Source organism: Trachinotus anak, unplaced genomic scaffold (genome assembly GCF_046630095.1).
Source record: "Trachinotus anak isolate AG129_WGS33_773 ecotype Australia unplaced genomic scaffold, CSIRO_AGI_Tana_v1 ptg000012l, whole genome shotgun sequence".
NCBI lineage: Eukaryota > Metazoa > Chordata > Actinopteri > Carangiformes > Carangidae > Trachinotus > Trachinotus anak.
This window is the reverse complement of record NW_027273863.1, coordinates 11,784,134-11,797,943: the sequence shown is the minus strand read 5'-3', so window position 1 is coordinate 11,797,943 and position 13,810 is coordinate 11,784,134. Positions and strand designations below refer to the sequence as shown.

The 13,810-nt window shown below is 42.0% G+C and overlaps 1 protein-coding gene across 1 annotated transcript; it reads right to left on the bottom strand.

Annotated features, from left to right (window-relative positions):
• Nucleotides 1-4,360: 4,360 nt before the first annotated feature.
• LOC139629619 (midnolin-like) lies at nt 4,361-8,914 on the bottom strand. The gene is made up of 7 exons (XM_071492357.1): nt 8,474-8,914; nt 8,273-8,360; nt 8,114-8,176; nt 6,678-7,262; nt 6,368-6,473; nt 5,853-6,098; nt 4,361-5,048 (listed from the first exon to the last, which is right to left on the bottom strand). Exons 1-7 carry the CDS (start codon nt 8,701-8,703, stop codon nt 4,876-4,878), a joined length of 1,491 nt encoding a protein of 496 aa, XP_071348458.1. The 5' UTR covers nt 8,704-8,914; the 3' UTR covers nt 4,361-4,875.
• Nucleotides 8,915-13,810: the final 4,896 nt, after the last annotated feature.

The window sequence follows — 13,810 nt, the reverse complement described above, 5'->3', positions numbered from 1 at the left end:
ACAAGGCACTCAAAAGACTTCATTACCACAGAGGTCAGGGCGACTGATGTGATTTTTAAACAAAGAAGCTCAGTTACCTTGTTGATAAGTCTTAAACTGGCATCCACTGTTTCACCCTCACTGAAAAATGCATCTATGAATCTAAGAATACAAACTAGGGACATGCCATACCAAAAAATATGGTTTTTATTAGATAACCTACCTAGTGATATCAGAGCCAGGATCACCAATATAATAACCAATATTGATATATGTCACATATACTGTATATAAAGCGGTATCAGGTCCGGCTGCTTTGTGGGGGTTTTGCTTCTTAAAAAGCCTATTGATGTCTCTCTCCAGGATAGAGAGAGCTGTTCCTTTGGTGGGGGAGGAGGGGGGTTCTGATGTGGCTAGTTGTGGAGGTGCCAGGGCCCCTGCTGAGGTGGGGAGGAGAAGCTGGTGGCCTGGAGATGGTGGCTGGACTCACGGGGGTTGGTGTCAGGCCTGTCCCATTGTCTTTCATAGCGGCAGTAGAATTCATTCAGATCGTCGGCCAGGCGCAAGTCGTTAATGGAGTGGGGGGGTTTAGGCTTCTAGTTGGTGATCTGTCTGAGCCCCTTTCAGACAGAAGCAGAGTCATTGGCTGAGAACTGGAGCTGAAGTTTCTCAGAGTACAATCGTTTAGCTTCTCTCACCGCTTTGCTAAACCTGTACCTGGACTCTTTAAACCTGTCCCTGTCCCCACTCCTGAAAGCTTCCTCCTTTTGCCTCCTGAGCTGACTGAGCTTAGCTGTGAACCAGGGTTTGTCATTGTTATAACTCACCCTGGTGCGTGATGGGATACAGCAGTCCTCACAGAAGCTGATATAGGATGTCACAGCCTCTGTGGACTCATCCAGACTGTTGGTAGCAGTCCTGAACCCCTCCAAACATGCCCGCAGATCCTCTATGGCTTCACTGCTCCACTGCTTCAATGTCCTCACAACAGTCTTACATTGGCGTCTACTGTTTCACCCTCACTGAAAAATGCATCTATGAATCTAAGAATACAAACTAGGAACATGCCATACCACAAAATATGGTTTTAGTGGATAACCTACCAGGATCACCAATATCATAACCAATATCGATATTTTTTATGGTTAAAAGCAGCTAATGTACTGTCATGTAAGGTATGTCACATATACTGTATATAAAGAGGTATGTCATGATTTATTATTAATAGGCCTTTTTCTGAATATATCTTAATTTCACCTAATCATTTGCCAAACATAAGGACATTTATTTTTACTATTCTCTGTTAACTATTTAATCATACGCATTTTTGAACACAAGACAGTTTTCAGTGGTAAATAAATGTTTATTCCAGTGAACTGAAGAAGTGATCACGGTTCACATGTTCACAGCAGCATCACAGAAGTAAGTACTGCAACACGAAGAAGAGTGTCCATGTGCCCAGGCTGTGATCTAACGTGATATTTTAAGTTTCAATCCTATTTACACTAATAGGCCCCATCCATACTCAAAATGAGACTACATATCAGGAGCATATATATTTTGGGGATAAGTCAACCCAACCCTGATGCAAACATCTTTCATTTCAAAAGTTTATCTGCTGGACACAAGATGCTGGATATTACATAATGTAGACTGGAGGCCTCTGTTTTCTGCATTGCACTGCATATTGGACCATGTTTGACCTCCAAAGTAGTTGAGATGTTACAAAATAATTATTGTGTTAAACATATGACTGGAGAGCAGATTGGATGAAAGGATGGTCTGACAAGGACGACAGAGGATATCTCATAATAGCTTACCATCAAACACAACTTTATCCCAACACTATCTAAGTCTGTACGCTTGTGTGAGGCATTTCCAAAGGAATACTAATTTCCTATGTAAAACATAGTGAATTACCAAATTGTACACAGACAACTTGTCCCACTTTCTATTCAAGGAATCTTGCTTCTAGAAAAAAAAAAGAAGAAAAAAACACTTCTCTCACAGTTTGATAAGAAATCCATTAACGAGAACATCATTAAACATCACTCTTTTGATTCCTTGATTAAAGCTGTTTCAGTACAGTCAGATGAATTACAACCTTCATTACAAAAATAAAAAAGGAATACGCATCATACCCTTACACTTTCACTGCGTCATTGTCCATCAAGCTGACTGATCACCAATATGAAATTAAATATTTAACAATGATTATTTTGCATGTTTTAAGTGCTTTGTTTGTATGCACCAGTTTGTGTGAGCCATGATGGTAATTTGCTGGTCAGTGTCCAACTTGCCTGTGTGGGCGGTGGACGTATCTGTACATGCATCTGTAAGCAGTGAAGTGTGTTTGAATGCCATGTGTAGGAAGTGAGGAAGGAGGTACATCTGTGTGGGAGGCCCAAAGCCCAGCCAGATGTCATCTAGCACATCCTCTTTGCACCATTACATAAGGAATAGTTTGACAGTTTTGGAAATGAGCTTATTTGCTTTCTTGCTGAGAATTAAATGAGATGATCGATTTCACTCTCTTGTCTTCATGCTAAATATGAGGCTACAGCCAGCATCTAGTTAGCTTAGCATTTAAAAAAAAAACTGAAAACAGAAGGGAAAAGCTTGCCAGGATCATGTCATTTGATCTCACTGGGCTCCAGCATGGTGTCCACCTTCATCAGCACTGGATATACAGCAGCGCAGTCATTAGGATACGGTCATATGAGTCCAAACATCCTGAGAGTGAAAACATCTACCAACTATGGTCAGATCTCTGGCCTTTCACGTGCTGCTACAGCTGCTCAGCACACTTGATCACCATCTGCAGACCTCTACGTACGATGACATCGACATTTACGCTGCGGTTCTGTAATGTCCTGTTCATTGTTGTATGGCTGAATAAATAAACATACCCACAGATGAAAGAGCAGGCCATGTGGTTTCCAGAGGAGACTGTAGAAGACGAGGCTGTACGTCAACAGCGAGGACAGGTGCTGTGCTGTCCTCTCAACCCACCTGGTCACTGTGCTGTTGTGGGAGGCACTTTTAAGACCCATTTAAAAAGGATCCTCATGAGTCATCAGTCTCAGAGAAAATTGCAAAAGTTCAGCTGAGGAAGTGAAGGTATTCAGGTTGGCTGCGCATCACTGCTGCTCACATTCTGCTTCCTGGTGTTAAATATACATTGAGGAGAAGCAGTGTTTCAGCGTCGAGAGCAATGGTTCTTCATCTTTTTTGGCTTGTGGCACCTTGAAATAAAAATCTACATGGCAAGTTATATAACATCTTATTGTGCGATTTTCTTTATATTTTCTTCCCTCCCCTTGAGTTGGAAAAATGGTAGCAACCTCCCCCCAACTTCCCAAAGTAATATAAAAGTACTGAACTGCTACAACAAAAAACCTGATTGTAGATTCTTTAAATATATTTTATAGAACATTCATTTTTCATAAGTTGTCCCACCAATATGCATACTACAACTGAAAGTAGCAGCTGCCAAATTTATGACAAACAAATGATGCATCCGTTTATCTTTAAATCAGGAGCTACTAAATGAACAGATGTTACCTCTGGGCACAGACACCAGCTCTGGCTTCTGAGGGGCTTGAGCATCAAAATAGTTTCTCCAGCTTCCAAGTAACATAATTACGTATAACTTGGCACACTTTGCCCCACAGTCACTTTTTGTGTGTTTTAAATGAACATTTTGACAATTTGCTTCAGTCATTAATTGTTTTGTCGAGTGAAATAATGATGTGATCAATGCATACGTGTTGTTTGTGCACCCTCATATCACCAGTCTGGAACGAAAGATGTTTTTAAAGTTTCATAGTCTGCACTTGGTTTCAATGTGCAACTGTCAACTTGTTCAGTGCCCAAAGATATTTGCCTAAAGCAAGGCATAAAGGCGAGCTCTCTCGTGTGTTTGTGTTTGTAGGGGACAGCTTCCTCGTGTGAAGGTGTGAATATCTTTGAATGAGGAGCAAGGAATTTGTGAGATACAACAGTCATAGTTTGTTGATTTTTGACGGGCAAAGCAGCAAACAAATAGATGAACAAAATACTCAAACAGCTGTTGAGATGATGATGAGATCAGCTGTGTATCTGTGTAGTAAAGACCCTGAACAGAGTGTTGAGTACCTGGGACACTGTGAATCATTAGGCATGTTACAAACAGAGATATGGCAGTTGTAAAATGTAGGGGTTAATGACTTGATGGGAGGTGATTAAAAACCTTTGTTTTTTCATGGCAAGAATTTTTACAGGATCAGTTCTTTGTATCAAACTGAGCAATGCAGCCTGTGAGAGAACTGATGCCAAATACTGTGTGAGCATATTTATATGGGTTAAATAACCTCAATGAAGCTGTAGCAGATACAGTATGTCCAGGTTTTTCAATTTTTTCCTTTATTCTTTGCATATTTTTCCCTTCTTTGCGTTTACATCTCACTATTGCATATGTGAAACATCCTCCGCACAGATCAAAACATACACTTTACATTCAAGACATATATGGTTAAGGCATCGAATACATAAACAAATATACAGTAAGAGGTCTTTGTACAAAACACAGAGATGTATAACATGAAAACAGACACTGGAATCTTTTGTGACATATGCTACATAACAACGAGAGTCACTGCCACTGAGAGAAGGACTTAGATGGATTAACCTGCTCAGTGCAATGACAACCACGGGAACTAGGGTCCTCAGATCTTTTACATTCTTCAGAAATACTCATAGTATAAAATGGCAACATAGCATCTCCCTCTCAGATCCCTTTAGTGCACTCCACTGTTCCACAGAGGTGGTTAGCTCTGGTTTCCACGATGGTTCCCTCTATTCATCAGGGAAGGCGCCACGGCTGTCACAGTGAGTGGATCTGGTCTGATCAGGAGGTTAGGGACGATGGTGACGATGTTGGTATGGGTGAGACGCTTGTGAGAGGTGTGAGCTCCTGCGAGTCCGCCTGCGAAGGCGCCGCTGATGCATCAAAAACTGGAGGCGCTCTAGTTTACACTGCAAAGTCTGATCCTCCTCTCTGGCTGAGCGGAGGGGGTGAGTCTCCTCACCTACAGGAGTGAGAGGAAATAACAAAATGTTACACATTCTACACAAAAATAAATGTATTGTTTACTGTGTTCTGTCATTAATAATTTTATCATAAGAAAAAAAAAAAAAAAAAAAAAAAAAAAAAAAAATATATATATATATATATATATATATATATATATATATATTGTGTGTGTGTTTTTTCTTAGAAGAATAAAAAGTGGAGAAAACAATGTAAAATCCTTTATCAGGGCAAATGGCTGATGTGGAAGATAACACACCTGTGCTTTACAGTAGACAATGAAAATGCAGTTCTAAATTGTAGGTCCAAGAGTCTAAATACGCAGGGTACTCGAGAAAAACAAACTAACAAAAAAGAGAATAAATTGATGTAAAAAGTATTTAAGAAGTAACAAAGGGAAGGGAATAGAACAGTAAAGAACTGGAAATTAATAGTGTGTTTTGACTCCCACACACACACAAAGCGCTGGGTTTCCCAAATGTAAAGATAATAACAGTCTTCACGCTCCATTCAGTGGTGTGTGAATAAATATTTGATGCATTGAAAGTTTGGCCAGTATCATTCAAACCCCTTAGACTTCTCTTGTGAGCAAATGAGACCATGTTTGATTTGAAGAGAAGAGACTGAAACACTGTGTGTGTTTACACTCACTCTTATTTTCCAGGCCTTGTCTCTGAGATATATCCAGTGTTCGAATAAAGGGAACATATGATAGATTCAGTCGACCTGAACCGTGGAAGTATTCCTGTTGTGTGCAAGTGTACAACTGCATGTTAGGGTTGGGGTTAAGGGTCAAGCTGACCTGAAGATTTACTGAAGTGCTCTGCCTTCTGGGTCACAGCTGGTTTGCTTCTTGCTTTGCTGGGCTCCTCAGCTGTGAGCACTGGGCTGACTGGAAGGTTTACAGCAGGGCAGTGCTGAGGGAGGGTGGGTGGTGCCCCCTGGTGGTAGTAGGCAGCTCTGAGGAGGTCATTGAGAATCTGGAGGATGATGGCGATGCCACGTCGAGGGTGACTGATGCTGCTCTGACTGTTAGGGGCCAGAGTGCCTGATGGGATAAGAAGATAGCAGGAGAGAGAGAGAGAGAGAGAGAGAGAGAGAGAGAGAGAGAGAGAGAGAGAGAGAGAGAGAGAGAGAGAGAGAGAGAGAGAGAGAGAGAGAGAGAGAGAGAGAGAGAGAGAGAGAGAGAGAGCGCATGAGGATGAAAAATGGGGACTAGTACAAACTTGAGCTCTAACTGAGCTGCTGTTGTTGTTTCTCACTGTGTTGTGCTGTCGTCCTCAGGCCACTGCTGCTCACACACAAAGGAAGACTTACCAGAGAACGTCCCGGAGAAGACGCCTGGAGAGTGGCTCACAAAACTTTCTATGACTGCTCCTGGCTGCTTGCACAGCTCTGCATTGGGTGAAGTATGAACATTACTCTGTAAAAGAAAACGGAAAAGTTTATCTCCTTTTTTCACCTTCCATGATGGGGCATAAGAACTAGTAGAACTATTAAACATTGGATATTTCTTAAACTTTTTACTGGCTTGTTTTACAAGTTATATAACTTATACCTGCTAATAATACAGTACATAGTGGTGAACTGATGACAGTGCAATGTGATGTGAATATGTAAGACTAACCTTTTTGAAGGTTGAGGCTGGTACTGGGCTCGGGGGTGCAGGATTGGAGCCGGGAGGAACAGGTGAAGAGACTGGTGTGGCTGCTTCTAGTGGACAGCTGGGATGTGGACAACCAGAGGGCAAAGAAGCAGTTGAAAGAAGAGGGGGATATGTGTGTATAGGGTGACAGGATTGAGGTAGAGATGAGTGCTGACGACAGTTCACAGCAGGGACATTGGTGGATGAGTGGGGGGTGGGAGGTGTTGAGTTAAAGCTGGGCCTCTGAGGGTCAAGTTGGATCGGGGAAGTGGAGTCAGCAGTGTCCATGGCCGGGATGGAGGTTTGGGAGGCAGGTAGTGAGGTAGTGGAGCCTGTGGTGTTGGTTGAAGACGAGGCTGAGGCAGGGCCAGGGTGGCTCACGCTGCCGGCCATCGACAGGCCAGTTTGAATCTCGCTGCTGCTGCTGCTGCTCCAGACTCTCACATCCCCATCCTGCTGCAGCTTCTTCACTTCCTGCGCAGACAGCTGAAGCTGCACATACATCATGTGAGCGCCGATTCCCAGATTAATGGTCAGAGGTGAGCGCCCAGACAGGAAGTCACTGATCTGCAGGATGTTCAGGAAGGAAACACTTCAGGTTTACAGTAATAATCCTTGTGATTTCAGTCCAGGTGGATTTGGTTACACACATGGTTACTGGTGGTAACAGCAAGTATAACTAACTGAGCAGGTACTTTGTCTAAGAAAAACAATAGCTGCTGTTGTGTCTGTTTGAAGTGCAGCCAAACAAACCCAGGTGGTTTTAATAAAGGAGAAGGTCATCGTGAATGTATTGGATAAAATACATGCTTTGTTTTATGTGAAATCTTTGCCAGTAACAATGAAAACTGCTATATACAGAAATAATTTGTGAATGGCTATTGTAGAAAAAACTGAAGACCATAAATAGTTTCCTAAATGGGCTGTGATTTCATGAAAATCTTGAGGATTATAACTTTAAATAAACTTTAATCCAAAGCGCCCTGCTTTTCTTCACACTTCAAGTGAAGTGTGTCATGAATCAGATGAGTTGTGCATTGTCTTTGTGAATGACATGGTGCAATAATGTTTGCATAATGCAGGATGCAGGTTTGCATGTTTTTCTAAAGACAGCAAAACAAAAATACGTGCGGTTTCCTTCTCCTAAAACAGCTGAATCATACACGTCGCTGTCCAGTGAGAACAATCTAACTCACACTTTGGTCATTTTGAATTTTTCAGATAAAATGAAGGATGGAGTGCATTAACACATGAAAAGTCAATATGTTGGATACATGCACCATCTGTCCAACAAAATATGTGGGAAACACACATCAGTGCAGAATTCTTCAAAGACAATATTGTTTTCCCATTCTCATTCCTAACAAGTGTGTCTAACTATACACACTTAGTAGGAAGACATTAAATAAAACTCTCACCTGAGCTTCTGATAAACTTTCCAAAACGTCCATCACGGTCCTCTCAGCTCTGGCAGTCGAGCACTGTGGCAGCAAAACAACACAAACGGTGAAGTCTGATTCCATGAAATATCATTAAGTACTAGTTAGTAAGTATAAGATGTGCATTGGTTTACTTACTACTAAACCAGCTTCAATGACAGGTACCAGGGTCAGTTTGCTCCCATCTGCTACACCCAGGTCCATCAGTTTTCCTGCAGTCAGCTGCCTAATTCACAAATCATATCCAAGTCACTCAGTGCAATAGAAACACACATGAGGCCAGTCATTTTAAAGTGACTTCATGATTTACCATGATGCAGTGTCTCCATGCCAGCTCACCTGTCTTTATGCAGGAGCAGGATCCTGTGTGTTCGCAGTCTAAGTTTTTGGGAGATCCGTGTCCTCAGTCCCTCCACAGTCTCTGCTCGGGGGACAGTGAGCTCCACCGGGCTGCCGGTGGTCGAGGTGATGGACAAACGCATAGCGGACTGAGCGGTGGAGACTCCAACCCCGCAGCCTGCAGATATGGCCGGGGTGAAGCTAAACAGACCCCGCTGTTGCTGCTCCATTCAGCTGCCGGTGAAACGTCCAAATTAAAATCAGACTCTGGTCGCTAGAATCAATAAAGGTCCAGATGCGACACTATTTGTCTTTTTAGTCTTGCTCCTCATTCCTCGGAGGAGTGTGAAGCATCTCTGGATGTTTAAAAACGAAGATTAGAGCACGGTTTTACCACAACGGGCTGTGACAGTTCCTCTTTCTAGTCGTGGCGGATGCAGCTCTACTCCACCGAGCGTAAAACACCCCAACCGTTTCAGTGTAGGCCCCGCCCATCCAGACACACAGCCAATCAGCGAGGTCCGCAGTACCAGTAGGTTTGTACTGTCCAATCAAAACGCTTGTTTCATCGCGGGGCTCCACCCTCTTTTGTACCTCACTCCCCATTCATAAATGATGCAATCTGTACAGCACCACAACATTTAGTACAGGCTGTCATCATGTCAAAAAGTCCAAATGTGTCTCATTTCTCTTTCAATCAAACGACAGACTAAATCGTAATAATAATTGAATTCAAATGCCTGATGATTATTCTCATGAGTCAAAGCTTCCCTAAAGTAATTAAACAATATCTGTGCACAAGTGACTATAACCTAGTGACTTATACTCTCCATCAGAAACACATCTACTTAGATTGTACTTCCTATGATAATCATAACACCCCATCACACGAGCTGAGTTTTTCTGCCATGACACACAGTTAATGTTTAAAAGAAAAATCCCAGGGCATGGGACATTTTAATATCAATCACTAACTCATCTGTAAGCTTATTTGTGGGGCCTAAAAACCTCAGTATTGCCTACTTTAGATTGTGAAACCTGATCCTACTGATCATAAAACCAGTATGAGCACAACTGGACCTGCAATACAGGAAGCATCGATACTGAACAACAGCTCTTTAGTGGAGTCTAACAGAATCTTGATTGAGTGATTTTGTGCTTTATAAATTAAATGGGATTGACTTGTAATTACACATCTGTCCACTCCAAAGTATGTTTATGTAGTTGGAAGTCACTGAACTACTAATAAGATACATTGCATCATATATTCTTGCACATTTCTGGGACACTTTAAACTGTTGTCATGAAAATGAGCAATGAAGACAAGCTCTTAGTCTTATATATTTATTTCCAGCTACATATATGTGCAATGGAGTTGCTGAGGTGTGTAATGAACAGTTACGTGGAGTGCATTTTATTTATATAGCCCTCAAAATCACAAATATGAATTCTAAAATATGTTTTAAGTTTTTTTCATTTCATCTGGGTTAAGATAAAGTTCAATGAATTCAAAGAGGATTGAAAGAACGTTTTCGATCCTTTTGAAGGTCACATGGTTGAGGGCGGGGGAAACACCCTGACCAGTCCTTCACACATGCACGTCGATGGGTGGTGTATAAGCTCACTGTTCAGCCGGTGAGAAGAGATGCTCACAGGAAGAGCCTGCAGTCCCCCTTGGCATTCTGCAGTCTTTCACATCCTCTGCTGTTTAGTATTCGTACCCCACCTCAGGTCCACGGCAGGGTCTGCACCAGCTGCACCTGTCACATGATGCGCGGAGGAGAGGACCAGCTTGGAGTAAAGTGACGTAGGAAGCCGGAGAGGGCAGTGAAATGCAGCTAATATGTGTCTCCTCACGCCGGCTAAAAATAGCTGCACCCACAACACCCCCGCTTTATCCAGCCTGCGTCACTCCACTCCCATATCACCTTCCTCTCTTCTTCACCTCACCCCCCACGCTCACTGCTCTCCACACTCTCCTAAATGCAGACATGTAGTGTTTTCCTCATTGTGTCTTTTCTGTCTGAAAACAATCAACCTGCACACTATGTGAGAGAAACATCTATTCATTTTCTCCTTTTCTGCTTTGTTTCCCTTGTTTTTCGACAGTATTTTCATCCCTGTTTGTGACATGCTTCACAATTATATGCTCATCCTCGATGATACCGTCACGTATAGACACAGAAAATGACATTTAGAGCATTGACCTCACTGGAATTTAAAAGGAATCCCACACTGATCCATTTTTGGTCTTTTTTCCTTTTAAGTGATGAGAGGAACTCAATGTCCCAGTGAGATTTTGATGGCGATCCTTCCCTCCCTGAGCCTCCCCCGCCCTCTCTCATCCCCAACATTTCCATGGCAGCGTGTCACCGACGTTTCACCGAGACTGGCGAGAAGGGAGAGGTTGCTGCTTTACATTCTTCAGGCCTTGCCGAGAACAATTCCACAGGATGTCCTGCTCTCCAGAGCATGCACAGACGCAGCTCTGACGTCAACCATCCAGCAACACACACACACATATACACACTGCGTTCATACTCTCCTCCACATTCCTCCCACCCCTACCCGGCCTCTCCTGGCATCATTTCCCAGATGTTTCAAATCCCTGGTATTTTACACCATACAGTAACAGGAATTTCTGAGATAAAAATAATTGTATGTGAGGAATCTGTCCTGAATATTTCAACAAGAATCTCACTGATAGACTGAGAAAACATCAAATGGCTGTCGGGTTGCCTGAAAACACAGACGCACAGATGGAGGAGAGTATTTATAGCTCTTCCATGATCTTAAATGCTTTAGTTTATATCTGAATCTAATGAATTTCTACCCATCAACTCCCCCATCTGTTTTTATCCATTCGCTGTAAAGAACAGCAGACCCCAAAGTATTATTTCATTATTTAAGGTTTATTTTTATCAGGATAAGTATGCAGCATGGACCAGTGCCACATACCACAGCATTTGTAGTCCCCAGTGGGGCTTTTGCATGTACACAAATTCAACACAAAGATACAAAAACAGCACAGAAAGTACCATAAAACTCAATGACAAGCACCTTTCATGTCTACATTACCGATCCCTCTTTAAAAGCTGACTTCAGTGGATAAGTTACTCCACATACAGATCCTCTGAACAGAGAAAGTTGTCTGTCCAAACGAGGATTTACAAATGGGCATCTTACAATTCTCCACGTACACACAGAGTCACTGCAGCAGAAGGTTTCACCATGTCACTGAACAATTAAGGACTTTTAGACTCTTGTGGATGAGTTTATTATTAGCGAATTTAATGAAATCATCCAACTTAACATATTAAGATTCTTCGTTATACGGAAGTGGGGAGATCTCAGCAGCTTCCAGACCAAAGCTTTAATTGCACAATCACATTATAGGCCTGTAGCTATCGTCTTTAAGAGGCCTGATTGTTGTTTGGGCCAAAAAGTTCCATAATAACTTAAAATGAGACTATGAAGCTTTTAAAAGAAGAAACAACACATTCCTCCTCTTACAAATCCACAAGTTATACAACGCACCTTTGCTCGATTCAGTTCACTCAGTGGTTTTGTTTTTACAGCTTTTCCTGGTTTGACCAGTAGTTTATGGTGGCTAGTGCTAAACAAATGTTAGCAAACTAGGTGCTTTCATGAGTGGGTTGACCAACTTCATAATTTTTCTCTACTTGTACTACTGTTTCACTGTGTAGTAGCATATACGATTTAATATCACATCCTGGGCGCGATGCTAACACTGATCAAAACAAGGTTTGACTGTTGGGGGGGGTTATAGGAGCTATGAAAAGGCAGTATCATTGTTTAGATTACCAAGATTTTTAAAGAAAATGTCACTTTTGCCTTTATGTATTATTAATGTATCAATACAATAGTTATACATAATAAACATATTCATATAACTATATGTATAAGTTTGCAGATAAAAAGCACACAGCTGTAAAGTTTGTACAGTCTGTCCAGAATGGCAACATTTTTTCCTCTAAACTGTATAAACAAGTCACAAGTCCTTGAAGCCCATATGCTGTGTTTATGTTCACAGAAGAGGACTCTCAGGCCTTTTGAGTAAATTAAACCCTCTTAAGCAAGGGGGGAAGGGGCCGGAGAGCTCAAAATGGCCCAAAAATGTACCTGTGCAGACAGGAAAGTTTACACAGACAGGGCAAATGGGACACGGTCACACTCCTGAATCAATAACATGTCTTCTGTATAAATGAAACTGTGACACCTACATCCTCCGGCAGACTTAATAATGCTGGTAAACTCCAGCGAGTGAATATATGTAGGTCATTTTGGTTTGGCATTAAACTGCTCATGTGTGCTGTTATTTTCTGTCACTCAACCAAGTTTTTTGGAGGAAAGTTTTTGTGCAGGAAGATAAAACAGATGTCTAATAAGTTTGCTGCTTCAGCCTCACCTTCCGCCCACTTTCTGTTATCGTACAGGCACAGATTAGACCTCCTGCCACTTCGCTGTTGAGGCATTTTCTGTTTGTGCAAAGCCTTCATTTCCTACACCACAGAGGAGTGCACACGGTATGACCGCAAGAAGTATTTTAGATTACAGCGTGTGGGCAAAGACTTGTTGTAAACTCTCAACTAACACTCCAACAGAGGTGGGTCATGTCAGCCATGTTGGACATCATGAGCAGAACAATTCGATGTTTAAGCAACTTGAGACAATAGAACCAATAGAACCAAATAGAACATCAATGAGCCGAAATTATCTGTGGCCAAACAAACCAACTGCATCACCAAAGAGTAACAGCCGTTTCAAATTGAAACTAACAAGTACCAACAAATACAGTACACACACCGACATGAGCCACTGTTACAACAGCTTTTAATGATTTAGTAACTTGAAAGTTTTAGTTCTTTTTGAGAAATGTTTATGATTCTGTTCAGGGAATAACCTGCTAGGTTTTGGGGCAGATCTGATCACTTCTCTTAAATCTTTTTGTAGAAAAGACCTCCGTTGAATTAGAGAGAATTTGAACTATTCTTTATTCAGCTGGAGGGTCCTCTGTGAGTCTTGTCATGGGCCCTTGAAGGTCTGGACTGGATTTGACTTTGAAAAAAAAAAAACATCGCATGAAGAACTTTCATCTGAGACGCCTTCAACCTGAGAAGTGCAGTGCAACGCTGCCACCAGGTGGTGAAACGAGAGACTACAAAAACGTCCACAACACCCCCATCTGTCCTCTTGCATCTTCGGGCAACTTGTAAAGACTGAAAAACAGCAGCAAAGGAAAATATCCAAAAATAGATTTAGGATCTGTCCACTCCGATTCTAGCAATAATCTGACAACCGATCAATCGCCCTGTC